General features: G+C 44.5%; 1 protein-coding gene across 21 annotated transcripts; it reads left to right on the forward strand.

Annotated features, from left to right (window-relative positions):
- The first annotated feature begins 51 nt into the window (after positions 1 to 51).
- PFKFB2 (6-phosphofructo-2-kinase/fructose-2,6-biphosphatase 2) lies at positions 52 to 27,945 on the forward strand. 21 transcript variants are annotated; one of them, XM_078000648.1, is made up of 17 exons: positions 250 to 378; positions 1,721 to 1,822; positions 7,133 to 7,288; positions 8,998 to 9,123; positions 9,664 to 9,760; positions 10,184 to 10,250; positions 10,385 to 10,459; positions 10,810 to 10,866; positions 12,066 to 12,190; positions 14,513 to 14,720; positions 15,175 to 15,321; positions 16,479 to 16,583; positions 17,324 to 17,453; positions 18,232 to 18,294; positions 18,558 to 18,622; positions 25,303 to 25,386; positions 25,949 to 27,945. In XM_078000648.1, exons 4-17 carry the CDS (start codon positions 9,012 to 9,014, stop codon positions 26,012 to 26,014), a joined length of 1,401 nt encoding a protein of 466 aa, XP_077856774.1. In that variant the 5' UTR covers positions 250 to 378; positions 1,721 to 1,822; positions 7,133 to 7,288; positions 8,998 to 9,011; the 3' UTR covers positions 26,015 to 27,945.

Here is a 27,945-nt window from a genome sequence, read left to right on the forward strand (position 1 = left end):
GAGAGTCAGAAAAAAGCCAGGCTTTTTATTAACCCCGCCCCCAGCCCTATTAGTTACCAAGCAACAATGCCACCAGGCTCCGCGGCACTGGGAAACTCGGGTGCTTGTGATCTCTCTGGTTCCCACTTACACCAGCCTTCCCGAGCCCGCGTAGGCTATTGCGACCCGGCCCCGCCCCCTGGGCCCTGCAGGCGCCCGATTGGTGGATGATTCTCTCCAGGTGAGGACCTACGCGCGAGGGGCGGGGCCAGACGGGCTCACATGATTTGCCGGCTACTGTAGCGCCGGCCCCGGCCACAAGCTGTCGGCTCGGTTCGGTAGTGTTACAGGGGAGGCGCCGGGGCCAAGGCAGGGAGGGATCTTAGGAGAGATCGTAGGGTGAGCCACAGTTGCGCAGCGCCGGGTGGGGTCTAGCGGGGCGGGATGCCGGGGCTGCGTGCCCCTGGATGAAGTGCGGGGCGAGGTACTACTGGTCGCCCGGCATGGCAGGGAGCGCGGACATTCTGGGACCGGGAGCCAGAGCCGGTGTTTGGGTTGGAGGATTTGTGTGGTCAGTGAAGGAATCGTGTAAGGCTCTTGAAGGCGCAGGACCTTCCGTCCTCACCAGCCCCCTGTTGTCTGAATTGGGGGCATGAGCTCAGGGCTTTCCCACTCCAGTTCGAATCAGGGCTTACCCCTCTTCCCGAGGTGACCTTGGGGAAGTCATTTACCACCTCAGCTCTCCGGTGTTCTTTAGACTGAGCCCCGGAGGTAACTAGGGAGAGGGTGCGGAGCAGGGCTTGAGAATGCACCAGAGGAGAAATGAGTGACGTGCTAGCTAGGGCTGTCTTGAGGTCCAGTTACTGTTTTTCCTTCAGGGAATATGTTCGAGATTTTCCCACGTCCCTCACTTTTTTCTTTTCTTTCTTTTTCATTTTTCCTTTTTTTTTTTTTTTTTTTTTTTGACGGAGTCTGGCTCTGTCGCTAGGCTGGAGTGCAGTGGCGCGACCTTGGCTAACTGCAACTTCCGCCTCCCGGGTTCAAGCGATTCTTCTGCCTCAGCCTCCTGAGTAGCTGGGACTACAGGCGCGCACCACCACGCCCAGCTAATTTTTGTATTTTTAGTAGAAACGAGGTTTTACCATGTTGGCCAGGATGGTCACTATCTCTTGACCTCGTGATCCGCCCGCCTCAGCCTCCGAAAGTATTGGGATTACAGGAGTGAGCCACCGTGCCCGGCCCCACATTTTTCGAAACAGCCCTACCATTAGATTGGAGTTACTTTCTTGGTAATGAACTTGGTCTATTCATAACCCACCGCACCCCAACTGCTGCCACTACTCTGCCCAGATTCTTAAAACTAGAATCTGAGGTCATGAAACCTTGAGCAGGCCACTTAATCCGATGAATCTCAAATTTTCAATCTGTAAAAGGAGGAGAAGAAATAATGGTAGCAAAATCTGTCTAATTACAAGATTATTGGAAGGACTGAAGAAGATAACGTTTGTAAATGTAGACTCGTAAGTCAGCAGATAAATGTAAGGTTCTAGCGCTACTCTTTTTATAGGTGAGGAAACAGGGCTAGAGAAGTAGCTGCTAATTGGGAGAAACAAGACTGAACTTGACTCTTGGCCCAGGGTGCTTTTACTTATACCATGCGGATCCAATGCACTGAGTTTTCTTTTAAGTTATGTCTTCCTTCTTCCCCTTCCCTTTTTTACATTCTACTTCTCTCTTTCAGACATCTGAAGAGCTGCCATGTCTGGGGCATCTGTCTCAGAACAGAACAACAACAGCTATGAAACTAAAACCCCAAATCTTCGAATGTCAGAGAAGAAATGTTGTGAGTTCTGGCAGAGAGGAGGGACTGCTCTCTCTCAGCATTTTATCTTGGGAATATAGTTATAATCCTAGACTCTACTGCTTGGTGGGAGCGATAAATAATTCTTTGACATGGAAATTTAATACAAAGTCTCCAGGGTGGAATGTCCTGTCTAAAACAAGTAGACTTAGCGAAATGTCTGTTCTTGGGGCTAGACTACTGGTGTAGTCCAGCAGTTTCTTACTGCTTTCTTTAACTGAATCTCTGTCTCCTGGGACATTTGCACACTGGCTTGCTGATGGAAGTTAGAACAAACATTATTGTACACACAATGAGTAAGACACAGTTGCAGGTGCAGGAATTACTTAGAGCTGGTAATGTTACCAGCTTTATCTGTTGGGCTAAATTTTGGGAGAGTGCTGCTCATTGTAGAAATTACAGATGGGAGCCAGTGCTGTTTGGCTTCATTCTTTCAGGCCTCAGGGGAATGAGCCCTGACACTTGGCTTCTCACAGTGTCTTGGGCATCTTACTTTCTCACAGGTTTAGGCTTTGTACTTTGTAAACTATTTTCCCTGTAGGTTCATTTTTTTTGAGGATAGCTTTCACCTGAGCATTTCCATGCTTGTCTTTTAGATAGAGACAGCAGGAGGGTTTGCGACGAGATGAAGCATCATTTCCTGTCCCCATGCATCTGTATTTCTAAGCGTCATTATAGGCTGCATAGCTCCCCAAAAGGTCTGGGACTCTGTTCCCCATATATTTTGGGGAACTTCAAGGAATGCTAACTCTTGCCTCTGCTTCTGGATGGCACTTTTCCTGTGGAATCCTGTCAGTTCTTCTCACATCAGTGGAGATACATATATATATATGTATATATAACCAATTAGTCAAGTCAGTTATATATATGTCAGCAGGTGGAAACAGTCGACCAGCATGAGACCAGGAATCATCTCATGTTCAAAGCTTTTCCCAGAGCCTCGACCTTGATGTCATGCCCTTGTCACTTTTATGATTGACAATGATAATCTCTCTTCACCTAGCACCCATGGAGCCTGCTGGACAGAAGCAGCTGGCTGGACATGATACTGGGGTTGGCAGAGTTAGGGTCTACAATTAGGGTCTCTTTTCTCTGCCAGGTCAAGAAGCCAGGTGCTAAGGGCAGAATACCCCATGAGAAATAACTAGTATAGCATGATGTTTGAGTGTAGCCTCTGGAGTCAGACTGCCTGAGTTTGAATCCTGGGTTTATGACTTCTTAGCTCTTAAACAAGTTGCTTATCCTCTCCATGCCTCAGTTTAATCCTTTTAAAAGTGGAGATACTGACAATATCTCCCCCAAAAGTGATGTGAGGATTAAATGACTAAATGTAGGAAGGCACTCAGAAGAGTGTTGAGCATATAGCCAATGTGTGCTATTTTTCACAGGTGACTCAATCTGCCTGTTGTATTTATTCCTGAAATATTTATATTGAATCATACTCAAATGCTGTATTGGAAGCTCACTATTTAAAAGAGACCAGTGAAGAATTAGTTTTTCAGTAAAAAATGTTTTCTTCTTTTGTTTGACAATATTGTAACCCAGATTTGGGGATCTGGGATGCACCCCTTACAGGGAGGTACACTTGTGTTACTAGGGTGCTTGATCCAAAAGAAAGCTGGGGGCTGGGGGTCAGAGTCGATAATTGTGTCAGTCCTTCTAATTTGCTTTTTTCTCCATGGTAGGAATCTGTTCTACCTGCTTTCCTAACTCTAGTAGTTCATCTGCCTTGAGGGCTTTCAATTAGTCAAGGAAGCAGTAATCCCTGGTTTCTTTCCTGTCTTCTAGACTCTAATTCCTGCTCTGGGCTCTGATCTCTTTTTGCAAGCTCTAGTTTCTCTAAATACCTTTTTCTTCTCTAAGAAGAAGAAGGTTTCCTAAAGCCACTGTGATTTATTTACCTCATTCTCTCCTCACGTCACAGTTGGGCTGTGAGACTGTTGCAGACATAGTCAAAGGAGAAAATAAAGTTATGAGTATATGTGTTAACTTACTTCCTTTTCCTCTGCTATGGAGCTGTACTTTGGAGCTGGTTCCCCTGGCTGCTTAGTGTTCACATCAGTAGCTGCTTTATTAATAGCTTAACCGTTGTCCCCTTGCTGCTCATTACACCTGTGTTGGCTAATTTTGACTCCGGGAAGTGACTGGGCTTGAGGATTTCAGGGCTGAAGAATGACTTTAGGGAGCCAAAACCTCCGAAGGAGCATTGCTGGGACTTCAACTGCTCTTGGGATGGGGTGAAGAGGGGCTACTGGCCGAGGTGCCTTTAAGGTGCTCAGAGGACTGGTTTCAGGGCTTATGAAAGCAGAAATGGAAGGCCTGGCACGGTGACTCACACCTGTAATCCCAGCATTTTGGGAGGCTGAGGCGGGCGGATCATGAGGTCAGGAGATCAAGACCATCCTGGCTAACATGGTGAAACCCCATCTCTACTAAAAAAAAAAAAAATATATATATATATATATATATATATATATATATATAAAAATTAGCTGGGCATGGTGGCGGGCGCCTGTAGTCCCAGCTACTCAGGAGGCTGAGGCAGGAGAATGGCGTGAACCTGGGAGGAGGAAGTTGCAGTAAACCGAGATCACACCACTGCATTCCAGCCTGGGCAACAGAGCGAGACTCTGTCTCAGAAAAAAATAAATCAATCAATAAATTTTAAAAAGCAGAAATGGGGAAATCTACATGCTTTTTTTTCTTTAATTTTTTTTTTTTGAGTAGTTCTGGAACAGACAAGTTCTTCCATGTACCTTTTCCTAAATACAAAAGCAACGTATGTTCATAAATTCAAATAACAGAAAAGATTTAGAAAGTGAAAAGTAAAAAACTCCTGTCTCTTCCAAGTTTGTTTCTTTTAGACATCTTATTCTGTATATCCTATTAATAAAGGTAGTTTCATATTGTTCATTTTTTTTTTAAACAAGTTACTGTCTTGTGGACATCCTTTTAACGTTGATAAATCCAGATTTACCTCATTCTGCATTGTATGGATATGCCAGCTTTCCACGGATAGGCATTTAAATTGTTTCCAGTTTTTCATCATCACAAAGAGTGCTGCAGTGACCATTCTTACACGTACACCTTTGCACATTTGTGCCAGCAACTTTTCCTACAGAAATGATAGGAAAGATAGACACATTGGAAGTGTTCATCAGTATTACTAATTTGCTTTCCTGAAAAGTTCTATATTGTAAGCTGTTTTCAGTATTTCACGATATTTGATGGAAATTGGGCAGCATCAACTATAGCCATAGTGGTTAACTGAAACATCATCTTTCTTAGTGTTTGACCATAGTTATATGAACTTGGTTATTTCATGCCTGTCAACCAGCAGGAGATAATCAGCAGTTCTGACTTCTGATGAATAAAGATAAAATATCACTAATGAAACATGCTTTATGGGCAGCATATTTCTAAATATTAGGCCTCTTTAGAGCCAATAAAAGAAGACAACCTGGGTACTGAAAATGCTGGGAACCACTGCTCTCCCAGACCATCCTTCAGGATTAGAATGGAGAGCAAGTTGTGTTTACCATGAAGGTACCTTTGTCAAGTGCTGACATGAGGCACAGGAGCTGGCAGCTGGGACTGAATGGGCAGTCATGAGATCAGGAGACTGGTCAGAGCCCTGACCTTGACTGTCTATTGTGGGACCATGGGCAAAGCTCTTAATTTCTCCAGGCTTGAGTTTTTCCATTTACATGAAGGAAGTTATCAAGTCCTCATTTCTTTTTTTTTTTTTTGTCCATCTTTTTAAAAAAAATTAATTTATTTATTTTGAGACTGGGTTATAGACTGGCTAATTTTGTATTTTTAGTAGAGACAGGGTTTCACCATGTTGCCAAGGCTGGTCTCAGACTCCTGGGTTCAGGCGATCCACCCACCTTGACCTCCCAAAGTGTTCATTACAGGCGTGAGCCACTGCGCCCGCTCACCCTCAAGTCTTCATTTTATCTAAGCAAGTTTATATGTGGGGAAAAGAGAGATCAGACTGTTATGTGTCTCTTTCTTTTCTCAGTCTCTCCTCCCATCTGTGGAGAAATGCCCACCTGATGAGAAACGCCCATAGGTGTGGAGGGGCAGGCCTCCCCTTCATTATGAAAGGAAAATGAATTTAAGTTTGAGAAAAGGAGTTAAACCTGGCTTAAAGAAGGTAGAAGAGAATTTCAGGATGAAACAGTTTTCCAATGTATATCAAGAGATGGGTTACATTGTCTCTGAAATTAATCAGGTGGTAGTGGGAGGTGGTTTTGTGTTTTTAACAGGCAGGACAGAATGTTCCTACTATTGCCAGTGTGGTAATTTGAGATAGGAAGTGTGGTTTAGTTTTGTACTCCAGAAAATGAGAAGCCCTGGTTGTAGCAGGTGTGTATAAATGTGTTCTGGACAGAGGCGAGAGGTGCGTTGCTGGAGGGCTCTTGGGAGGTCCCAGGTGGATACGGTTTTTTTTGTTGTTGTTGTTCTTAGCATTCTTTGTCCACATGGGTAAACAGAGAGCAGCTGGTTCCCTGGTTGCCTTCAGAGCAGCTCCCAAGTATCAGTTCATTTTAAGCTTTGGGAGGGTAATAGGACCTTTGGGGGATGTGCCTAATGGGCTGGAAGGTACGGACAAAGCAGGCCTAGAAGTGCAGGTAATGAGCCAAATCATGGGAGATTGAGAGCAGGTGTTGAGCTGAGCTGGTGAAAGTGAAGACTCAGGGGATTTTACTACTTAAACCTGAGACAGCTGATCCCATGCAGAGGCTATCTGCCTGTTAGGGGCCAGTGATTAGGGATTAATGCCAGCCGAGGCTTCAGGGTACAGTTTGCCTGCCTTTGAGCTCCCTATTTGAACAGAGATGAAAATCACTTACGTTGCTCCTTTACCTCCCTTGGAGGGGCTCCTGCTGAGACTCAGGAATTTTCCGTGTGTACAGTGGGTAAAGGACTAAAAGCCAAGCCCTTTGACCCCAGGTCTGGGCCTCCACTTCTCCCTCCTCACCACTAGGGTCACTCTGAGTACTTCTTGCCAAACGCCCTTAGGAAACTCTTTTCCTTCCGAGGTTGGTTCTCTACCGGGGCCCCTCCTCCCACTTCTCCACTGAGATCTTTCTACATTTATTTCTCAAAAAATGAAAGTTGTGTTTCCCATCCAGTACCTCCATTTTACAGAACTGTTTCTTAATCTTACAAGGTCCCTTAGTACCAGGCAGAGGGGCAGCCGCAACTTGCAGGGCACCTTCTGGGAAGCAGTGGTGGGAAGTGGGAGGTGAAGGTGTTTCTTCCTTTTCCCCCCATCCTGTGCAGGGCCTTCCCTCATTGGAGCCGGCAGAGCCTGAGCTGTCCCAGATGACCTCAGTGTGGTTTTTGGCCCCAGGACAGTGGCCGGCAGCAGTGCAGGTCCTTCTCCCACCTCTCCTCTGCAGCAAGATGGGCCAGGAGGAGCCAGCCCCTGTGAGCAAGGTGATGAGGAACCTCTTTTTATGGAGAAAAGCTGCAAGGAAGCACAAGATCTGTGTTCTAGTGCCAGCTATACCCTTGATTCATTATGTGTCCCTAGACAAGTCACCTGTCCCCTGAACATCTAGTTTGCCCTGCCTGTCCAGTGAGACTTATCGCTGCAAATAAGCATTCCTGAAGTAAGTTAATTTACTAAGGAAGGGTAGACTGAGGACTGTTAATGCTTCTCAATTGTCTTGCTTTTACATGGGCCATGGTGGCAGATTGGCCCTGATGCCCTATGTGGGCTGGCTCTACCCTGAAGCTTCCTGAGGTCTATTCAGAATGTGTATCAAGTAGGCTTTGCCAACTCAATCTCACTATGGTTTAGAAATTCTGGCTTAAAGAGGAGCTCATGGCCTGAGTGAAAAGGCCAAAACAGCTTGAGGCAAGGCTTTTTGCAGTGGGCAAGCTAATTCTTACCCATGGTTCTGAAGGGATGAGTGGGATCCTGGAGACAGAAACTCTGTTGGACCTATTATAGGAGCCAGCTCAGTTCTGCACTGGTAGAATCTGTAAGCATTAGACCTTCCTTCACAGCTATATCATTTTTATATTTCTAGGCATTCTTACGTTAAGGATGATGTCATTATTACTTTTCTTTCTTTTGTTGAAACGAAGTCTTGCTCTGTTGCCCAGGCTGGAGTGCAGTGACGTGATCATGGCTCACTGCAACCTTGAACTCCTGAGCTCAAGCAATCCTCCTGAGTAGCTGGAACTATAGGTGTACACTCCCACATGTGGCTAAGTGATATATATATATTTATATATAAATATATTTATATACAAATATTAATATATTGATATATAAATATATAACATATTAATATATTTTAATATAAATATATAATATATTTATATATAAATATATAAATATATATTATACAATATATAATTATATATATTTATTTATATATTTATATTTGAAGAGACAAGGGTGTCTCTATGTTGCCCAGGCTTATCTTGAACTCCTGGCCTCAAGTGATCCTCCCACCTCAGCCTCCCAAATAGATGGCATTACAGGCATGAGCTGTCATGTCTGGCTCCAGCATGGTTATTTTCTTTCTTATCCTTGCCACTTTTTTTCCTCTTTCCACCTTGGGTACTTCAGTGAAGACCTCAGACATGTGGGAAAGATGTGTGTTGGTTTGGGCATTTTCTGGAAGCCTGCATAACCTTTTAACTCTATTTCAGGAGGCCTGCCTGATATCGCCTTATTTGTCTTCTCAGACTTGCTGAACCTTTGCTCCACAGGTTTATGGAGATAAAATGAGATTATGACTTTGAAGTTCGTAGCTCAGTGTATAAACCTTACTAGGCCCCAGCGGGGCGTGGTGGCTCAGGCCTGTAATCCCGGCACTTTGGGAGGCTAAGGTGGGTGGATCACGAGGTCAAGAAATTGAGACCATCCTGGCCAACATGATGAAACCCCGTCTCTACTGAAAATACAAAAATTAGCTGGGCATGGTGGCGGGTGCCTGTAGTCCAAGGTATTCAGGAGGCTGAGGGGGGAGAATCTCTTGACCTGGGAGGCAGAGGTTGCAGTGAGCTGAGATCACGCCGCTGTACTCCAGCCTGGCGACAGAGCAAGACTCCGTCTCAAAAAAACAAACACCAGAAAACCTTACTAGGACCCTAGTCATTTCGTTTTATGTTGTTTCATTTCCTTCTAGCATGGGCCTCCTACATGACCAACTCCCCGACTCTCATCGTTATGATTGGTTTGCCAGCCCGGGGTAAAACCTACGTGTCTAAGAAACTAACACGCTACCTCAACTGGATTGGAGTGCCCACCAAAGGTAAGTGTGGCTCATTCCCTAGGAAAGGAAATTATTAGTTCCTGGGCCTCACAGGTCTCCAGGGGACTTCTTCTTCCTGGCATCAATGCTATAGGGTGCTTCTGGCAGAAATAGCAGTTGCTTTCTGGTTTACTGGAGTTATTCTCTATTCCCAGACTTGTCTCCTCCTGGCGTGGGTGGATTGGCCTAGTTTTGAGGGAATGCCTTTGATAGGACTGTTAAGATTTAGATGAGCTTAGGGCTGTACATTTTCAGAGGCCTTATGTGGACATCATCTTATATAACCCTAGCAGTGTCTCTGTGAGATAGACAGAGTGGCTGAGGAAATTGAAACCTCAGACAGCTTAAGACTTGTCCAAGGTCTAGAAAGTCAGGACTTGAACCCAACTCTTTGACTCTTAATCTGATATTGTTTCCAACCTACCATGCTGCTGCTTTTTTCATCCCCTTGGCCACTCTGACATTAGATCAAGAAACAGGTCCCGTTTGGTAGAGCCATCATATTGTTTGGCTGCTGAAGGATTTGGGTGTCTTCCGCAGTGTTTAATCTTGGGGTGTATCGGCGTGAAGCAGTCAAGTCCTATAAGTCCTACGACTTCTTTCGGCATGACAATGAGGAGGCCATGAAGATCCGCAAGTGAGTCTTGTTTAAGGCCTGATCTCCAGGTCAGCTCTTTCTTGGCTGTCATGAGACTTGGTGTGACAGGGTTTGGTTTCATCTCAGTAAATATCTTATAGGGAAGTGAAATGGAAGTTACCTGATGGGCAAGTGACCTTGGGCTTGGGTGGTCAGAAGAACAGGGCTCACAGCGATACCTGTGTGCTTGTAGGAGAAGTCTAAAGAGGGCTAAGATCTGTGCACTGGGGCAGGGGCAGGAAGGGGTTGTAGGATGGTATGAAAACCCTCAGTGAGAAAGTGGAAAGATCTAGTTAGAGAAAGGTTTTGAACAGTGGGAAACTAAGTGGGCAGGATGTGACTCCTGTAGCCACCGGAATGTTTGTGTCTCTGACTATGTTTGAGCTTAGCTCTCCTTGCTGGTTTCATTTGCTCTCATGGCAGACAGTGTGCTCTGGTGGCGCTGGAAGATGTTAAGGCATATCTCACTGAGGAGAATGGTCAGATTGCGGTAAGCTTTATCTACTTGTTCTTTCTGGTCCCCACCCTTGCAGCAGCCTGGCTACCCAGCCCTACCTTGAGTCTGCCCTGGTGGGGTTCCATTTCTCTGTTCCTGCTCATTTACCTTGCGTGCTTTCTTCACAGGTGTTTGATGCCACCAATACAACCCGGGAGAGGAGGGACATGATTTTGAACTTTGCTGAACAGAATTCCTTCAAGGTAGGATCTGACTCCATGCTGGAGGAAAAGGGATAAGCAGAGGTGGGGAGTCAGGCTATGGGCATGGATCTCTGACTGTAGTGGGTGAGGACAGGATGGGATATCTGAATCTCTTCCCTCAGAGCATTCCCCCGTCCTGGAGTGTTTTCATTCAGGTCCTTTCTCAAACCTTTAGCGTGTATGTTTGAGGCCCAGGGGATGTGGTGAGAGCTATGAGGAGGACTTGAAGGCCACTTTCATGAAGAAAATCCTGGGAGATGTAGTGGCTGGGTGGGGTAGATGAGCATGTGCTCTTAATTCACAGCCTGGCATTTTTGACGTGTTCATCACTGCCTTCTCTCCATGGCCAGGTATTCTTTGTGGAATCTGTCTGTGATGATCCTGATGTCATTGCTGCCAATATTCTGGTTGGTAACACCCCTACATATCATCTCCTCTTCACCTTTTGTGTTGTGTGTATGTGTGTGTGTGTTTTGTTGGGGAGGGGTGTTTTGGGTAATGAAAGAGAGAAATAGACATGTTTAACATCACAAAAAGATCTTTTCTATCTGCCAGAGCACCATCTGGTACTTCTACACTCTTCTCTTGGGAGAGGAAACTGAGGCTTTAAGGAATCAAGTAAGAATTCGCTGTTGAATTGAAACCAGGTTTTAGGTTGTAGGAGTCTTGGCCCTGTGTTCTGGGTATTATCTGGATGCTGAGACCTAGATGTTGGAATAGATCAGCTGGGCACGGTGGCTCGTGCCTGTAGTCTCAGCACTTTGGGAGGACGAGGCAGGTGGATTGCTTGAGCCTAGGAGGATCACCTTAGCCTGGGAGGTTGAGGCCACAGTGAGCCGTGATTTTACAACTGCAGTCCAGTCTTGGGTGACAGAGTGAGAACCTGTCCTGAGAGGTTGAGGCTGCAGTGAGCCATGATTGTGCCACTGCAGTCTAGTCTTGGTAACAGAGTGAGAACCTGTCTCAAAAAAAAAAAAAAAAAAAAAAAAAAGAATAGATCAGACTCTTCATTTCAGGACTTACCTACAGGAAGGTTATCTCCCCAGCAATTGTCCAATATTCTAGTCAGTGTTCTATACATCAGGCTTCTTATGCCCTGTGGGGTCACAGTGTACGACCGTCCCCATTGGATGGGTTGTGCTCTGCTGGGCTGAGCAGATATCTGTACATGGTCTTATGCAGGTGCTCTCCCAGCCATAGGAACTTGGGATCATCTGAGGAAGAGGCATCTGGTCCCAAGTCAGGCACTGGGGTCAAGCACTCTATTCTGAGTGGTAATGGAGAAACATTGGAGCCTGTTCTGTTTTCTCAGGAAAGTACATAAAGGGATTGGGGCCCAGGAGCAGCTTTGGCTGCGTGACTGCCTCTGTCCTTCAGCCAAGTGCAGGCACATGACTCCCCAGTTGTCTTAACTTTTTTGGTTGCCAGGGTCACAGGACGGGGCGGGGTGGGGCGGGGGAGGGGGTACTCAATGAGTGGAGTGCCAGTGTTCCAGAGAAAGGCGACTTTTATGGACTTCTTTTTCTTTTTTTTAGTAGTGGCTATTTGTAGGAGGGCTGTTAAGGGCAGACCTCTGATGAGGCCTTTACTGTTTTTATGATTTCAGGAGGTTAAGGTGTCGAGCCCTGACTACCCTGAAAGGAACAGAGAGAACGTGATGGAGGACTTCCTGAAGAGAATTGAGTGCTACAAAGTTACCTACCGACCCCTTGACCCAGACAACTATGACAAGTAAGGTTTAAGGCCATCGTTTGAAGGGCCCAAGGCAAAGGTCTCATCTGGGAAAATAACCTTTCTCCCTCAGTTCTCTAATTTCCTTCTGATAACCTACATCTATAGATCTAGATGTGTTAACATCATCCCAGAGAAATAAGGTATGCATTTGTGGCTTGCATCTTGTACATGAAAAACTGAAGCATTTTGTTTTGTTTTGAGACAGGGTCTCGCTCCGTTACCCAGGCTGGAGTGCAGTGGCAAAATCAGGGCCCACTGCAGCTGCTGCCCCCGGGCTCAGGTGATCTTCCCACCTCAGCCTCCCGAGTAGCTGGGACCCCAGGCCTGTGCCACCATGCCCGGCATTTTTTTTTTTTAATGTTTAGTAAAGATAGAGTTTCCCCATGTTGGTCAGGCTAGTCTTGAACTCCTGAGCTCAAGTGATCCACCTGCCTCGGCCTCCCAAAGCGCCGGGATTACAGGTATGTGTCACTGCGCCTGGCCGGAAGTGGTTTTTATCATCAATTTTTTTCTCTCTGGTCTCTAGAGTGTGATTTCCTCAATCTCAGTATTATTGGCACTTTGAACTGGGTAATTCTTTATTGTAGGAGCTGTCCTGTGTATTGTAGGATGTTTAGGATGTTTAGCGGCTTCCCTGGCCTTTGCCAGTTAACACCTCCAAGCTGTGACAACCAAAATGTCTCCAGACATAGCAGATGTTCCCCGGGGGTCACAATCATCTGTGGTTGAGAACCACTGCTCCCTATCTGAACAGGAGTGTTGTAGGATACCCTTCGGAGATGTGTCATCAGTTTTTAAAAAGTTTACTGTATATATATTATATAATATTTTACATATATTAATGCTTGTGTGTATATCATGCATATTATAGCATAACATATTATATATATTACATATTGCATATTTTTTATCTCTGTGTGTGTGTGTGTGTGTGTGTGTGTGTGTATATATAAAAAACATGCAAAGCCCTCAGGAACATGCCTGACTCAGAGAAATGTCTGATCAATGCCAGCTGTCATTACTATGAAAGCATTTGTTGGCAGAATGGCATAGACTATAGATTAACTTGTCATGTATGACGTATATGAGCCATAGCAAAACCAAGTTCATGTTAAAGAAAGATGGTGTACACATGGACATCTGCAAGAATGTGGCCTCATGAAAGAGCATGGATGCATTCAGGGCAGTTAACAGCTCTATTCAGACAATACAGACCTGCAGCCAAGCAAATGGCACATTTAATGTGCATGGCACACTGAATACAGTGGTCTGTTTAATGTTTTGAGCCTTTCAGTTCCTTCAAGTGGGTTTCCCAGAATCCCCTTAATATGGAGGCTGAAAACGACCTCCTAGATATGGCATAAAAGTGTTCTTCATTTGGAACAAAGTCCCACCTAGAAAAACATACAGAAGATCTACATATACGTGTGTGTTTGTATATGTTATCTCTGGTAGTAGGGTGATGCGTGATTTGCATGCTTCCATCATTTTTTCTGATTTTTTGATTTAAAATAAGCACTTACTACTTTTTTTTTTTTTTTTTTTTTGAGATGGAGTCTCTCACTCTTGTTGCCCAGGCTGGAGTGCAGTAGCATGATCTCAGCTGGGATTACAGGCACCCGCCACCACGCCTGACTAATTTTTGTATTTTTAGTAGAGAAGGGGTTTCACCATGTTGGCCAGGCTGGTCTCAAACTCCTGATCTCCTGATCCACCTGCCTTGGCCTCCCAAAGTGCTGGGATTACAGGTATGAGCCACCGTGCCCAGCCACACGTACGACTTTTATAAAGAGAACAATCTCATGTTGATCTCAAAGCAAGCAATGTCTGAAACTGTCTTTGAGAGAAGCATGATTAGGTAGATGCAGGGAGTGTATAAACATTGCTGTCTGTGCTTCTGCTGCCTCTTCCCTTCCCCTCATTGCTCGTCATGCCATATTCTGGCCAGGTCTTGACTGCCTCAAATGGGGCCTATTTTTCTCACCAAATTTCGGGCTTAGCAGCAAAATCTTCAGGTCACCTAGTCTAGCCCCTGATGGGAAGCCTGAATTCTGTTTATCGTATTTATCTACATCGCGTGTCACAGTACAGGCACTGAGGAAATGGTATGAACTGACTAGAAGTTCAGGAAATTGTACTTCATCTTGGTTTTAAGGAGTAATTAATCTCCTACCATTTGGTTCCATAAACGTGGGTGTGACAGAGGAGGGGAGGAAGAGCAGCTGTGAGCCTGCAAGTCCCTATAGAAATCCTTTTCCCTCTGATTCTTATTCTCAGATTTTCATACCCAGGGAATTTTTTTTTTCTTTCCTGTCCCAGGGATCTTTCTTTCATCAAGGTGATAAATGTGGGCCAGCGATTTTTAGTCAACAGAGTCCAGGACTACATCCAGAGCAAGATAGTCTACTACCTCATGAATATCCACGTCCAGCCTCGCACCATTTACCTTTGCCGGCATGGAGAAAGCGAGTTCAATCTCTTGGGGAAGATTGGGGGTGACTCTGGCCTCTCCGTGAGGGGAAAGCAGGTGAGTAATTAGTCAGCACACTGGATTTTCTAGGCTTAGAGTTAGAAGGGCATGGCTGAGGTCATCTCTTTTATCTCCTTACTTAAATCCCATTTGAACGGAGGCTGTGATTCCATAGTCAGGCAAGTGCTCAAGGTGTGTTCTTGCTCACTGCGTCTAGCTCTGTATTGAAGTGTAGATAACTTGGAGCCATTTCTGCTGTGATCGTTCAGCCATCAGATATTCACTGGGCACAACTTGTGTACTTAGCAATGTACAGGGTGCTCCAGTTAAAGTTCATTTCCTTTTGGGTTTATATTAACTATGTAGCACCTTATGGATTTTGACCATGGCTATGCACATTGTCCATTACAGGCCACATTAGCAGGCTTTGTGTATGTGTGTGTTGAGTGTGTGTGTGTGTGTGTGTGTGTGTGTTTTCTTTTTACCCTTAATTTTCATTTTTAAACCCCAGTTTGCCCAAGCTCTAAGGAAGTTTCTGGCAGAACAGGAGATAACAGACCTCAAAGTGTGGACAAGCCAGTTGAAGAGGACCATACAGACTGCTGAGTCTCTCGGGGTGCCCTATGAGCAGTGGAAGATTCTGAATGAGATTGATGCTGTGAGTAGGAAGCTCTGAAGGCCCAGAAAAGCCAACAAGAGTCTCATATTCAGGCAGGAACTCTCAGAAGTCACTATTTGGACATTTTTATCTAGGAAACTAGAACCACCAAGTAAAAACTCTGAGGAAGCTGACTCTATGGCCGGTTCGGGGGCTCAGGGAGGACAATTGCACCCCCAGTCGGGGGTTTCCTGCCTGCTTCAATACCTGTGCCAATCATGGGACCCAAACCAATTTTTGAGCCAGCCTTTCTGGCACCTGGGGAAAGTGGGGCTAACAAGGACTCATTTTGTTCCTTTGTATATTTGCCTCCTGGGAAAAAGAAATAGCTAACAACCTACTTCTTTACTTTCTGCTTAGATAATTTGGTCAGCTATTCAGAAAAGTTTTTCCCAAAATTTCTCTTGGCTTTCTCTCTTCTTGAGCACAAAAGTGGACATTTCTTTTTCTTTTTACTTTATTTATTTATTTTGTGAGACGGAATCTTGCTCTGTGGCACAGGCTGGAGTGCCCTGGTGCAATCTTGGCTCACTGCAACCTCTGCCTCCCAGGTTCAAGCAATTCTCTGCCTCAGCCTCCCTAGTAGCTGGGATTATAGACACCCACCACCACGCCTCGCTAATTTTTGTCTTTTTAGTACAAATGGAGTTTCACTATCTTGGTCAGGCTGGTCTTGAGCTCTTGACCTTGTGATCCACCCGCCTCGGCCTCCCAAAGTGTTGGGATTATAGGTGTGTGCCACCGCGCCTGGCCGACATTTCTTTTTCTTTCCTTCCTTCTACCCTTTTATTTTTCCTGCAAAGTCTCCAGTCCCTTCAGTTTCCCTCCTTCTCTGCTTCTTGTTCCTTTTAGCCTCTTGACTTTCTTGACCTGTAAGTTCCCCCCCGCCAGTAGTAGGAGAACATGGTAGCTTGAGCTGGAGAAGTTGCCTCCTCCCTGCAGTGTTCCTCACCCGGTGAGTCACAGACACTCTGTGACACTCTGCGACACTCTGTGACACTCTGGTCACGGGTGGCCGCAATACATGAAAGGATCCAGCACAGTGCCTGGCGTGCACTAAGAAACTAGCATTCTTTGGTGTCATCTTCCTTATTTGGGATGGGGCTGGTGTGGGACAGTCTTATCTCCTCAAGCCAGCTTCAAGTGGCTTTTTGCAGGGCGTGTGTGAAGAGATGACCTATGCCGAGATTGAGAAGCGGTACCCAGAAGAATTTGCACTTCGAGATCAAGAGAAGTATCTGTATCGATATCCTGGTGGGGAGGTAAGACACCCTCATCATGTAAAGTGACTGCCTAGCCCCTTGCTGAAGGTTTAGCTTTAATTTGGGGGAAGGATTGAACGTGATTTGGAGGTTCTAGGCATCATTTATCTTCCTTCCCTTGGGTCATTTTGGTTTCATTTAGCTTAGACAATCGAATGCCTCATTAATTGTTAAGATTCCCAGAGATAAGGGTGACAAGGTGTCCTCTGTGTTCAATATGTTTTAGAATCAACACAATCATTTTTATTTCTTTTTTTCCTTGTACTCTCAATCCCACCCCCTCATAAGTGGAGTCTCCAAGTAAATATATGGGATAGGAATTATTTCTCTCTCGTCTTGAGTGTTTTAGGCTATTTCCTTGTCTAAGTGGCTTCCATACTCTAGGGATGTGTGAGGCAAAAGTAAATAAAACTGAGTGGCGGAAGTACAGGAAACCCCTAGGAATCTTTTGTTGTCTCAGTGCCTGAATGAATCTGGTGGAAGAAAAAGCACATACACACAGGTTGAACTCACACTTCCTTTTCTTAACCTGTAGTTTTCTTGGTCTAAATATTGCTCTTGAAAGATCTGAGTTTTCTCAAGAGACACCAGGGCTGGGGGCAGGTGATATGAACTCACTGAGCTTCCAGGAGGAAAGCCAGCTGAGGAAGAAGTGGCCTTTAGTCTCCAAGGTCCAGCCACTGACTTAGCTGCCAACTTGCACCTGGGCTTCTGCCAGCCAGCCCCATTTCCCTCCACAGTCATACCAGGACCTGGTGCAGCGGCTGGAGCCTGTCATCATGGAGCTGGAACGTCAGGGCAATGTCCTCGTCATCTCCCACCAGGCTGTCATGCGCTGCCTCCTGGCCTACTTCTTGGATAAGGGCGCAGGTGCCTTTGAGGGAGGGGCTGGGAGACACATCCAGGGGGAGAGGGCTGGACTTGCAGTGGCACCAGGATTCCTGGGAAACAGACCTCCCTGTCTCCACTCAAATTAGAGTACTTTCTCCAGACAGCAGTGTGGGGCTCCCAGCAGCCACTAGGTCAATGACTTGCTGAGTTCGCTCTGCTGCTACAAGAGCTTCCAATGGAGAGTGGCTGCTACTGGTGCTCCTTGATCCTGCCTGGCTCAAAGGCCAGTGTCACGCTGACACTCCTGGCAGCATCAGGACAGTGGTTGAATATCCCCAGCCTGCCACGCTGCTTACTAGGAGGGTGGTATCTTAGAAGCAGCAGTTGTTTCTGGGTAAGGGAAGTAAGAAGGTGCCGCTGCCTTCTTCCATACTTCCCTTCCCAATCTTCCAGAGCTCCTGGGAAGCCTGCATTGTGGAGGCTGAGCTCAGCATCCTGAGCTGCTGGGAAGCTGTTGTGGCCAGGTATTACGGGCCTTTGCTGTACGCAGGTGAACCCCTTCCATTGGGCTCTCTGGCTACAGTACTTCTTCCTGTTTTGCCTGCATGGAAGGATCTAAGATGGCCTTATTTCCTTCCTTAGCCACTCAGAAGGTTGGGTGGCTTTGTGGTCTGGAGTTTAAGGGAGGAGTTGTACAACTCTTAAGAGGTGGTCAGAGTAAGGGAAACTCATGAGCTCTGTAGATTGTCTCTTCCACTAACTTGACCTTACTCCATAATACTAAGAGACTTCCCTCACCTGGTCTTTCTGTTTTCAGATGAGCTACCATACTTGAGATGCCCTCTCCATACCATCTTCAAACTTACTCCTGTGGCCTACGGTAACTATGCGCATAGGGGCTGGCGGGAGCTGGGAATTGAGGAAGGTCAGAATTTTCTCTAAGGTTTGTCTAGAGTTCAGCTTCATTATCCCTATACACCAGGGAAGCTCCATCAGTGCCTTCTGTTTTGAAAGGGATGTATGCATGACCATGTGTATTGCAAAATGCATACATTCCTTTGTGGTATACTTTCCCATAATGAAACTAAGGAATTTTCCATTGAACCTTTTTCCTTAAGTCCTCTCTTTCCTCTGTTTTCTCAGGGTGCAAAGTGGAAACAATTAAACTTAACGTGGAGGCCGTGAACACGCACCGTGACAAGCCAACTGTAAGTATTTTCCCACGATGACCATGCCAGTTTCCCTGCCACCTTGAGTCTTTGAAGCTTTGGCATCAAGAGTCTGGGGTTTCTTTTATGTACAAAAGGGAAACAGATTCAGAACTTACTTCCAACATAGTTTGCTACGTCTGAAAGTGATGTTGGAATTATTATTTTTTAAAATTAGTACCCCTTTCATGAGTCTTAACCTTGAATGCTGGCTCCTGGAAATTCAATTAAATATGGAAAGTGTTTGGCTGAAGTGAAATGCAAATTACCACCCCGCTCCAACCCCAAGTGTCCCTTTGGAAAGCAGAGTCCGGAGGAGCCTATAAGGTGAGGGTCAGGAGGTGTAGGTTCGTTCCTAAGTCGGTCCCTGGTAATCTGTGTGGTCTTCAATAAGCCCCTTCCTTTCTTTGGGTCTTTTTCCTGCTTTAGAATGTTATGCTCAAGAAGCTTCTCCCTTTTAGCTCCCTGATGCTAGGAGGCCAGACCATGGCCCATGCCTATGAGGGAGCCTCTGTGCAGAGGAGCAGGAGTGAGGGAAGCTGTTGTGGTTACAAGCGCATTATTAACTGTATGAGTGAGCTTTTGGCTTGGCTTTCATTTGTGTGGTGTCCCTCCATTTCCAATCAGAACAACTTCCCCAAGAACCAAACCCCTGTAAGGATGAGAAGGAACAGCTTTACGCCTCTGTCCAGTTCGAATACAATAAGGCGTCCAAGAAATTACAGTGTTGGGAGCCGGCCCCTCAAGCCCCTCAGCCCTCTCCGTGCCCAGGACTTGCAAGAAGGGGCCGACTAGCCGAAGACCCAAGTCAGCATTCCGGTGGTGTAACCGTGTGTTTCCCTCCAGCCCTGGCCTCCTGCCTTTGCCACTAATCACCAAGGAGTCATTTAACTTCCTCCCTCCACCCCCACCCCTGACACTTCACCATGAATCTTAACACAGAACATGAGGTTACGTGTTTATAGGACAACTTTAGCTGTTCTCCAGTTTGAAACATCTTTCCACCCAGGGGCAAGTTAGCAAATTGAGTCTTTTAGGACAGATTATCAGATGGGATGGTCTGGAGGAGGAGGAAAAAGGCCCCCTTGGGGCTGAGCATGCCCCACACTCTTGGTTCTTCTCTCTGTTCTCTGGTGTCTTACTTCACTAATGTCCTCGTGTTGGTGAAGTGTTGGGGGATGGAGGGCGGGTGAGCAGTGCGGGGACAAAAGTCGATTTTTCCTTCACTTTCGTCTCTTCATTGTGTGTTTTCCTCACAGTCCTTACTTGACTGCTTTCTTTCCCCACTTTCATGTCCCCTCTGGATTGTCCAGTGTAATGCATGACATTGTGGTGTCTGTCTAGGAAGGAAGGGGTGATTGGCAAGAGACAAGTCTGGCCCAGTTGATGCTTTCTGCAGTGGGTCTAAATGGATCTGGACTGGAGGAGTCTTTCCTTTCCTTTCTCTCTTTCTCTCCAGCTAGGTCCTGCAAGGGCCAGCCTAGGCTACAGAACATCCACAGAATATTCTCGAGCTTGCAAGTGGACATAGGGTGAGAGTTCTTGCCTCCTTTCATGAGAAACAGTCCTAAGTCTTCGTTGCCCTGGGGGAATCTGGCTCTGAGCATGTGGGAAATGTCTTGGTTTTTATTTTTAACTTAGTCAGGCCTGGGTCTTTTGAGGTCCGCAGAGTGGGGTTTAGGAGAGTAGGGTGGGCTCTAGCTCTTACAGGACTCTTGGTGAGTAGTCATATCTTTTCTCCCATGGCTCCCAGGTTCCTTGCCAATCACAGCAACTTTTCCTGCCAATCCAGTATCCTCTGGGGCTGTTTAGAAGGGCAGTTAGATTCAGGAGTCACCACTGATGTTTGAATTGCTCAAGGCAAGAGGCAGAGAAGAGTTCACTAAAACTGCTTATTTTTGAATACTTTCAGCACACTCTCCTTTAGAAGAAATAAACATCAAAACACAATAGTTTTTACATGAGCATTTTTTTCCCCCAAATGTGGAAAAGCTTGATGATGAATTTAATCTCTCTCATTGGAGTATTCTTTTGTTCATAAGGAGAAACTATCTCATCTTGATGTCCAGAGAAGTCCTTGGAACCCTGTGGGATATAGCTCTTAACTGTTTGTATTTCTCTATTCATTTCTGTCATTTCATTTTCTTTGTAGGGTTAAACGTAAAATCTTCAGGGAAGAAATTCTTAGCCCCTTGATGACCTTGATGGCTTATCCTCTTTCCCAATTTTGCCTGCAAAATGTACAAATATATGTATGTTTTTTTGAGAGGCAAGTTTAGGGTTCTTATGGGATTTTAAAAAGAGATAGGTGACTCCCCACCTGAAAGTTATCAGCTTGTCTTTTAGAGGTAGCCAGTGAGAAGAAGTTAGCTGTTTTCCAAGGGTGTTTTCATTTGGTAATGGAAGACTTTGCTGTCGTTCTCATCCAGGAGTTTTCCTTAGAATCTCCTTTAGAATTGTTGAATCATAAACATGTCTGTGTCTACCTTATGCTTAATACTGACTCAGAATCTCTGGGGTCTGGGTCTGGACTTGCATGTATTTAAGTAGCTTCCCGGATGATTCTGATTCATAGCCTGGGTTAAGAACTCCACCTTAGAAAGTTAGGTGGAAAAATACTGGGATAATAGTTCCTCAGACAAAAGTGTCAGCCTAGGAATTCTGAATTCCTCATCATCCTGAAAGGACAGTTCTTTGGGTTTGATGTTTGAGCAGATCATAATGTTAAATGATATAACCCCCTGGAAGGCAGGCTGCTGTGTTTGAGGGTTATTCTAGGTTCTAGTCCCATCTTTAACCCTTTACATTGCTGAGTGATGTGGAACAAATCACTGAATTAAATAATTGCCTCTGGATTTTAAGCACCCTGGGGAGAGGTACAGACCCTGCAGGATGATAAAGGTTGTCTTCACTGGCAACTGACTCCTGACCCCAAGTCCTTTACTCATGTATCCCAAGTAGGATACCACAGCCAGCTTCTAAAGGCTGCTTACGTAGATTCTTCTCAAAATTGTGTCCAATATGTTAAGTAACCTGCTATTCTTGTTTAGTGGTTATATAACGTGTACTTAGTGTCTTTGTGGAGCTTTGGGCCAGTGCGGGCAGGGATAGGGGAAAGATACATAGAAGTAGAAGAAAAGGTCCTTGCCCAGAGGAAGGTTATTTTAAGAGACAGGACATGTAATTTATAACAAGTGGACATTTACATTATAGCAACACTCTGAGTCTAGAAGTGTTCACCATCACATCGCTTCTCCTGACTTTCCTGTTGTCCTATGGCTATGAGACTACAAGGATTAGGGGATGGGGATGCCCCCACCACCACCAACGTGAGAATGAGATATGGTTGGGGAGGCATGTTTGGCACTTTTACAAGATTGCATTGTCTACATTCGCTTGGATGCTGGCATCTGTAGCCCAAATGGGCATTCAGCCTTTCTTCTGCTGTGAGGTGAGAGTAATTCAGAGCTAGTGAATGAGAGGAGGGAGCACTTTTCCACAGACTTTGGATTAACACTGTACCTACTCCTAGCAAGAGGGGACTTCTCTAACAAGCTAGCATTGTGTTAATCTGTCATTAACCCCAGCGTTAGAGACAGGTCATGGGATGTTCACTGTGGCTCTCAGCCTGCCACTATTTCCCCACTCTCCCCCGTGCTAGTTTGCTTTCTCCAGAAGAGGAGCTGAGGTGGTCTTATCCTCAGACAGGACATGAGAAATTGGAATTTGAAAGCAAGGGCTTCAGCATCCTTTAGTTTCTAAAGCAAGATCCCTTCAGAAAAGTCCAGCAGGAAGAAGCCAGGAGAATGTAGAATGGAAAAGAGCTCTTACTCCAAATTTTAGAGAAGTTTCATCTCTACTTCTCATCTTTTCTCTCCTGGTTTTCTTACTTGAATGCATATTGGTAGTCTGTATACATTACTATGGTTATGTCTGTCACAAGTCCTACAAAATAAAAATGGACTTAAAGTACTCTCTGCTGAAGCTGTAAGTTTTGTTTTGTGAGAAATAGGTAAAGACATTAGCATTTAATCTACTGGAAGAAGCCAGTTGCTGTGGCTTATACCTGTAATCCCAGATACTTGGGAGGCTGAGGCCAGAGGATCACTTGAGACCAGCCTGGGCAAAATAGTGAGACCTCACCTCTAAAAAAATTTTTTTAAAAATTTACTTGTCTAAAGTGGGGAAGGGGAAATTATTCTGTTTTCTTATTCTTGCTTCAAGTCTATGACAGATTTGAAAGAGAATTCTAAAGCAGATTTAGAGAGCCTGCTTCTCTTCTTATCTCCTAATCCCTAAATTGGAATTTAGCTCTTATCTGTATTGTTGTTGTGTTTTGGTAAAGGGATGATTTTACATTGAGTTGTAAAGTAGAATAAGACAAGCTTCTAGAAACTTGCATGGTACTAGGGATCTGCCCTATATCTTTGCCTCTGGTGTTCTGTTGTTGTTGTTATTGTTTGTTTGTTTCCGAAGAAGTTGGAGTTAAGGACACAATATATTTGTACCCCTAGACTGAATGGGTGAGTATTCCATATGAGGATCTGGGTAATCCTCTTTGCAACCCACATTTGGTCTTCAGAGACACTGGCATTTTGAAGAAACATATGATATAGCTGTTTGGAAATAAATTCATCTATGTTACTTTTTTTTTTCTTTTTTTTTTGTGAGCAGGAGATCTTAATTGACAGAAACTCATTGGTGGTTGGAGTGGCCAATGGGCAAGGGAAAAAGTATCCAGTAATCAGAAGAATTGTATCTGGGTTATGTAATCTTATGCACATTCCATTGTCTTTGCCAAGCCTGTAAGCCACGTTGTGTTCACTGTCAAGAAATTTGACAGATTTACCCAGCTTTTCTAGTATGTATTTTGACTTATTGAAAATATATAACAACTGAGTCAGGTTGCAACACTGGTGGGGTAGAATTGACTTTCCCTGAAGGTGACACAGATATCAGAAGTGTGTCCAGGGATTTAATTTAGACCCATACTGTCCAGGAGACTGTCTCTAGTTGGATCTCTGTGCTGACTGACTTCAGTGTCTGTGTGCTGACTGACAGACTCTGGTAGTGTCTATATGTTGACCAACTGATAGACTAGTAGGATCTGTTTGTCACTGACAGACTCTAGTGGTGTCTATGTGTTGACTGACTGACAGACTCTAGTAATGTCTATGTGTTGACTGACTGACAGACTCTAGTAGTGTCCGTGAGCTGACTGATAGACTAGTAAAATCTGGGTGTTGCCTGACTAACGTTATAGGGTCTGTAAGCTCACAGTCTGCCTGCTTTCTGATTGTATCCACTGAAGTGTATGTACATTATGGTAATTCTCTATTAAATGTGTCTAACAAAGAAAGGAATTAAGCACTCCACATGTTTTCTTTATAGGGGATATGATTTTAAATAGACATTTCTTATACAGTAGTGGCCAAATTCTCATCATTTTGTAAAAGATAAAGGTTATACATCACTTTTATGGTATTTTGTGAACTCAGCTAAGGGAATGCCTGTTTAGAGCCTGGAGTTGTTACCTTTACTTGAAGTCATCTCATCCAGTCCCCTGCTTTAGGGCAGAACTTCAGTTCCGCTGTTCGTTTCTGAAGCTTCTGTGTCGCCAGCTTACCCTGTTCTGGAATGTTGTATTCCATTGGATAGGGCTGCTATTTTTAGTCAGCCATGCATTTGGCTTTAACACTTAATCTAGTAAGTAAAAATGAGCAGAAAATTTGGCATTTAAAAATTGATTTTAAGGGTTGGCAAAAGTATTATTTCCAGTAAGCCTTTCACTGGATATCTGTGACCAATGTTTACCTATGCAATGTTTTTGTATCTGAATTGCTTATGTACATTTTATATTATGTTGACGTAACAAGAAGATCAACTTACGCTGGTATGGTGATGCTTTTGCTATGTGGGGCTGAGCATCTCTGGGTTGAATGGGAATGGGTCAGATTGGGAAGCCTAGGAATAGAGTTCTACGGCAGATTTCCTAGGCACTGCTCTATTGAAAGTAGGAACATAAGTCTTTAGCAACATTCTGATTTAATTGGGTGACACTGATAACAAAGTATGCCACTCAGATCCATTTAAAGTGTGCATAACTGTATTTGAAATGTGTTTTTGTGTGTGTGTGTGTGTAGAATGGGTAAATAAAATTGTTGAGTAACTTGAACCTATCAGAAGGCTTCTGGTTTTTTGTTTAGTATTTTCAGTTGTGTTTCCCATCCCTTCCCCACCCCTAAAACTTTGCCTCATGCTGCACAAGGATTCAGATTCAAGATAAGCCACGAGTTCTCACTGTAATTGAAGATCATGGTGTATCCATGGCTCTCTTCTGCCACCTTCTGGGGAAGACAGGAAGAACATTATGGAAAGCACATGAACTTCAATAGTTAATGTGTACCTGTTGGCACTTATGCAAGAATTAAGAAACAATTACATTTCACTGCACTATGCAGTAATTCCCATTAGCAATATGTAACTCATGTTATTTATTATAAAGAAAACTTTTGGAGATTTTTTAGCACTTAGTAGACTGTTCCTCCTAAAATGTGATTTGCCCATTTCTAAAGAGATTATGGTCACGGGTATAAAACAGCACTTAATTTCTTTTGAGACAGGAAATACAGATGGGATTGTTTTACCCTTCTCATGCCTTATTCCTTGTTACCTTAAAGACCAGAAGCTCATTAGAAATGCAGAATCCCAGGCCGCATCCCAGACCTCCTGAGTCAGAATCCTCGTTTTACCAGGACCACCAGGTGATTCATATGCACATTTAACATTTGAGAAGCACCATGCTAGGGGAAAAATTCCCCACAAGGTAAAATGTTAGATGCCAGTTACTAGGAAGAAGTTGATCTGCTCTAATGACTGATTTCAGAATGGACTCGTATAACTACAACAGTAGGGACCCTCCTCAGAAGCCAAGTAGCCCCTGATTACAGTGTCACTTTATTGGCATGGTGTTTTGGCTGACATAGCCTACACGATCTCCTTCTACCAGAGGGATCCTGACTGCTTCTGCTCCATATCTTGGATATGTAGCTTATGGTCCAGGTCTGAAAGGAGTGCCTGGTCCAATATGGTCACGAGGTCAGCTCCTCAGGGAAAGAAGCCCATGACTACGCCATTCGAGTTTGCCTGACTCCCCAGAGTCAAGGTGTGTGTGTAGGCACGCCAGTGTATTCATGCATGTGTATGGATGTGGGAATGAGGAGGTTGAGGGAGGAGGGAAGGTAGGGGAAAGATTCTGCTCTACTTTTATGTTCGCTGCTTGGCGGTGGTGTAATAGCTTTGTGTCTCTTCCTCTCTGGCTTGTAGGCAGCAGAGACCACGCTGGCTGTGCACAGACGCCCCTCCGCAGCATCCCCCATGTTTCCTTGCTAATGATGTGGATGTTCAGGCCACACCTCTCCAAAGGACTGGGATCTACTGAAAAGCTTGGGATGTCAGCTCCACAGAGGCTAGAACAGGAAGTTAAGTGGGAACTGGACTTTGGGGGGCCACCAAAACGAGGCCTGGAGAAACGCCACCACATTTCCTCCCCTCCTGCCTAATGGGAATATCAGTTACACTGAAAAATTTAACTTTCCTGTGCCTCAAAACATTTAGCAACCTGAACCAATGACTTTTTGTCATCTCTTTGCTGGGTTTGGTCCAAGTCGGTCAATCTCATTCTGTATAGGCATTTAACATCCTAGCTGTGACTGTCTGCATCCTTTGCTGGCTCTTTTTTGCCCGAAGTGCAAATGCACTTCTTCAGATGTACTTTTCAAGTGAGAAGGTAAGAGCTGGTCTCTGCATCTGTTCCAGGCGAGCAGGCTAGAGTCTAATATACATATACTAGCAGGTACCATTTGCCACATTGGAAGCAAGAGACAAATCAGCTGAATGGAGAGTCTTCTGAGAAATTCAGTCCCTAAAACATCTTCTGCAGTGATAGAAGAACAGTGTCAGTAGCAACCTTTTCATTTAAAGAACTTTTTCTTGTTCCAGGCCCTTCAGGACAGGATCTGACTGCAAGACTCCCCGAAATGGGTACCCATCTTCTAAGTTTCCTTTTGTAGCTACTGTATTTTCAACTTGATGCATGTGCCTCTCATGCATCAAGGTGGGGCTGATGTGGTTCTCCCAGGTGGTTGGGAACGTGGGCTAGAGAGAAAAGTAGAGTGCCATGTATATCACATGAGTAAGTCAAGAAAGCTCCCGATCAGGGAGTGTTTTGGCTTCAGAACAGGTGGAAGGAGACCTGCCCCTCTGTGGGCTCTGTCACTCTGATGCAGTCCTTGAGAGAGCTGTGGCTGTGATTTGGAGGGCAGTAGTCTCCTGATACCTGCCTCTTGGCCACTTGTCACTATTGTGGTCACTGGTCTCTCATGTAAAAGTGAGGGTGACGGGGTCATGGACCAGCGCCTCAGTGCATTAGTCATCTGCTTTCCCTTACAGACAAATTAGATAACTCTTCCCTAGTGATTGTCAAATGTATGAATGTATCTCTGTAAATGTGATTTTGACATGTCACTGTTCCTGAAGAGCATATGGAATCCCCACAGGATATTATATCTTGCAAGGAAAGTCTATTTTTTTAAAGAATAGTATGTTTGTAGCTTTACTTTTCTTTCTTTCTTTTTTTTTTTTTCCTTTTCACTCAAATGCTCACTTGCTGGGCAAAAGGGTGAGTAGCAAGAAAAGTAACGAAATGTAGCTTTTCTCAAATGGTTCTTTTATACTGTGGATGATACAGGACTCTGTTACCTAAGATGTGATGAGCTGGGCTGCAGGCAGTTCAGCATCCAGCAACTAGGAGCTTCTTTTCTATGCACAAAGCTGCCTTCAGGAAGGCTTCTTAAGTAGCAGATGATTTTCATCTGGCTGCCTACCACATGCTGTACTGTAATGATTTTGTTGTGATATGGATTTCTCTCTGCATCAAAAACTGTCTTTTGATGATCAAACAATGTTTATATTTAGTTATTTATTCTATCCATGTAAGGCATTTTTGAGTTTTCATGTCACTGTTTGCATGTATTTAATCAGAATGTAATATAGTTTGTGTTGTCGGGTTTTTTTTTTTTTTTTTGTAGAATTTAGATAGGTAGACCTTTTAAGTCTAATGTCATATTAGTTTAAGTTAATTTTAATTTTCCAGAATGTAGATATCTGTCTTCTGTAAAAGGAAAATAATGATGTTAAGGGACAGTGGATTTTTTTGAATACTTTGTTTCTCATTGATTTTTATTATAAGTGTAAACCAAGAGATGCATTTCTCTGGAGAAATGTTTATCTCCTGGATTAATAAAATCATGCTAAAAATGCAA

Source organism: Macaca mulatta, chromosome 1 (assembly GCF_049350105.2).
Source record: "Macaca mulatta isolate MMU2019108-1 chromosome 1, T2T-MMU8v2.0, whole genome shotgun sequence".
Taxonomy (NCBI): domain Eukaryota; kingdom Metazoa; phylum Chordata; class Mammalia; order Primates; family Cercopithecidae; genus Macaca; species Macaca mulatta.

Bases quoted from the DNA above. Each gene is read 5' to 3' on its own strand.
- PFKFB2 (XM_015116621.3), top strand. From the start codon at position 1,738: ATGTCTGGGGCATCTGTCTCAGAACAGAACAACAACAGCTATGAAACT. The intron at 14,721-15,174 runs GTGAGTAATTAG...TTTAAACCCCAG, and splicing joins TCTCCGTGAGGGGAAAGCAG to TTTGCCCAAGCTCTAAGGAA. The intron at 16,584-17,323 runs GTAAGACACCCT...TTCCCTCCACAG, and splicing joins ATCGATATCCTGGTGGGGAG to TCATACCAGGACCTGGTGCA.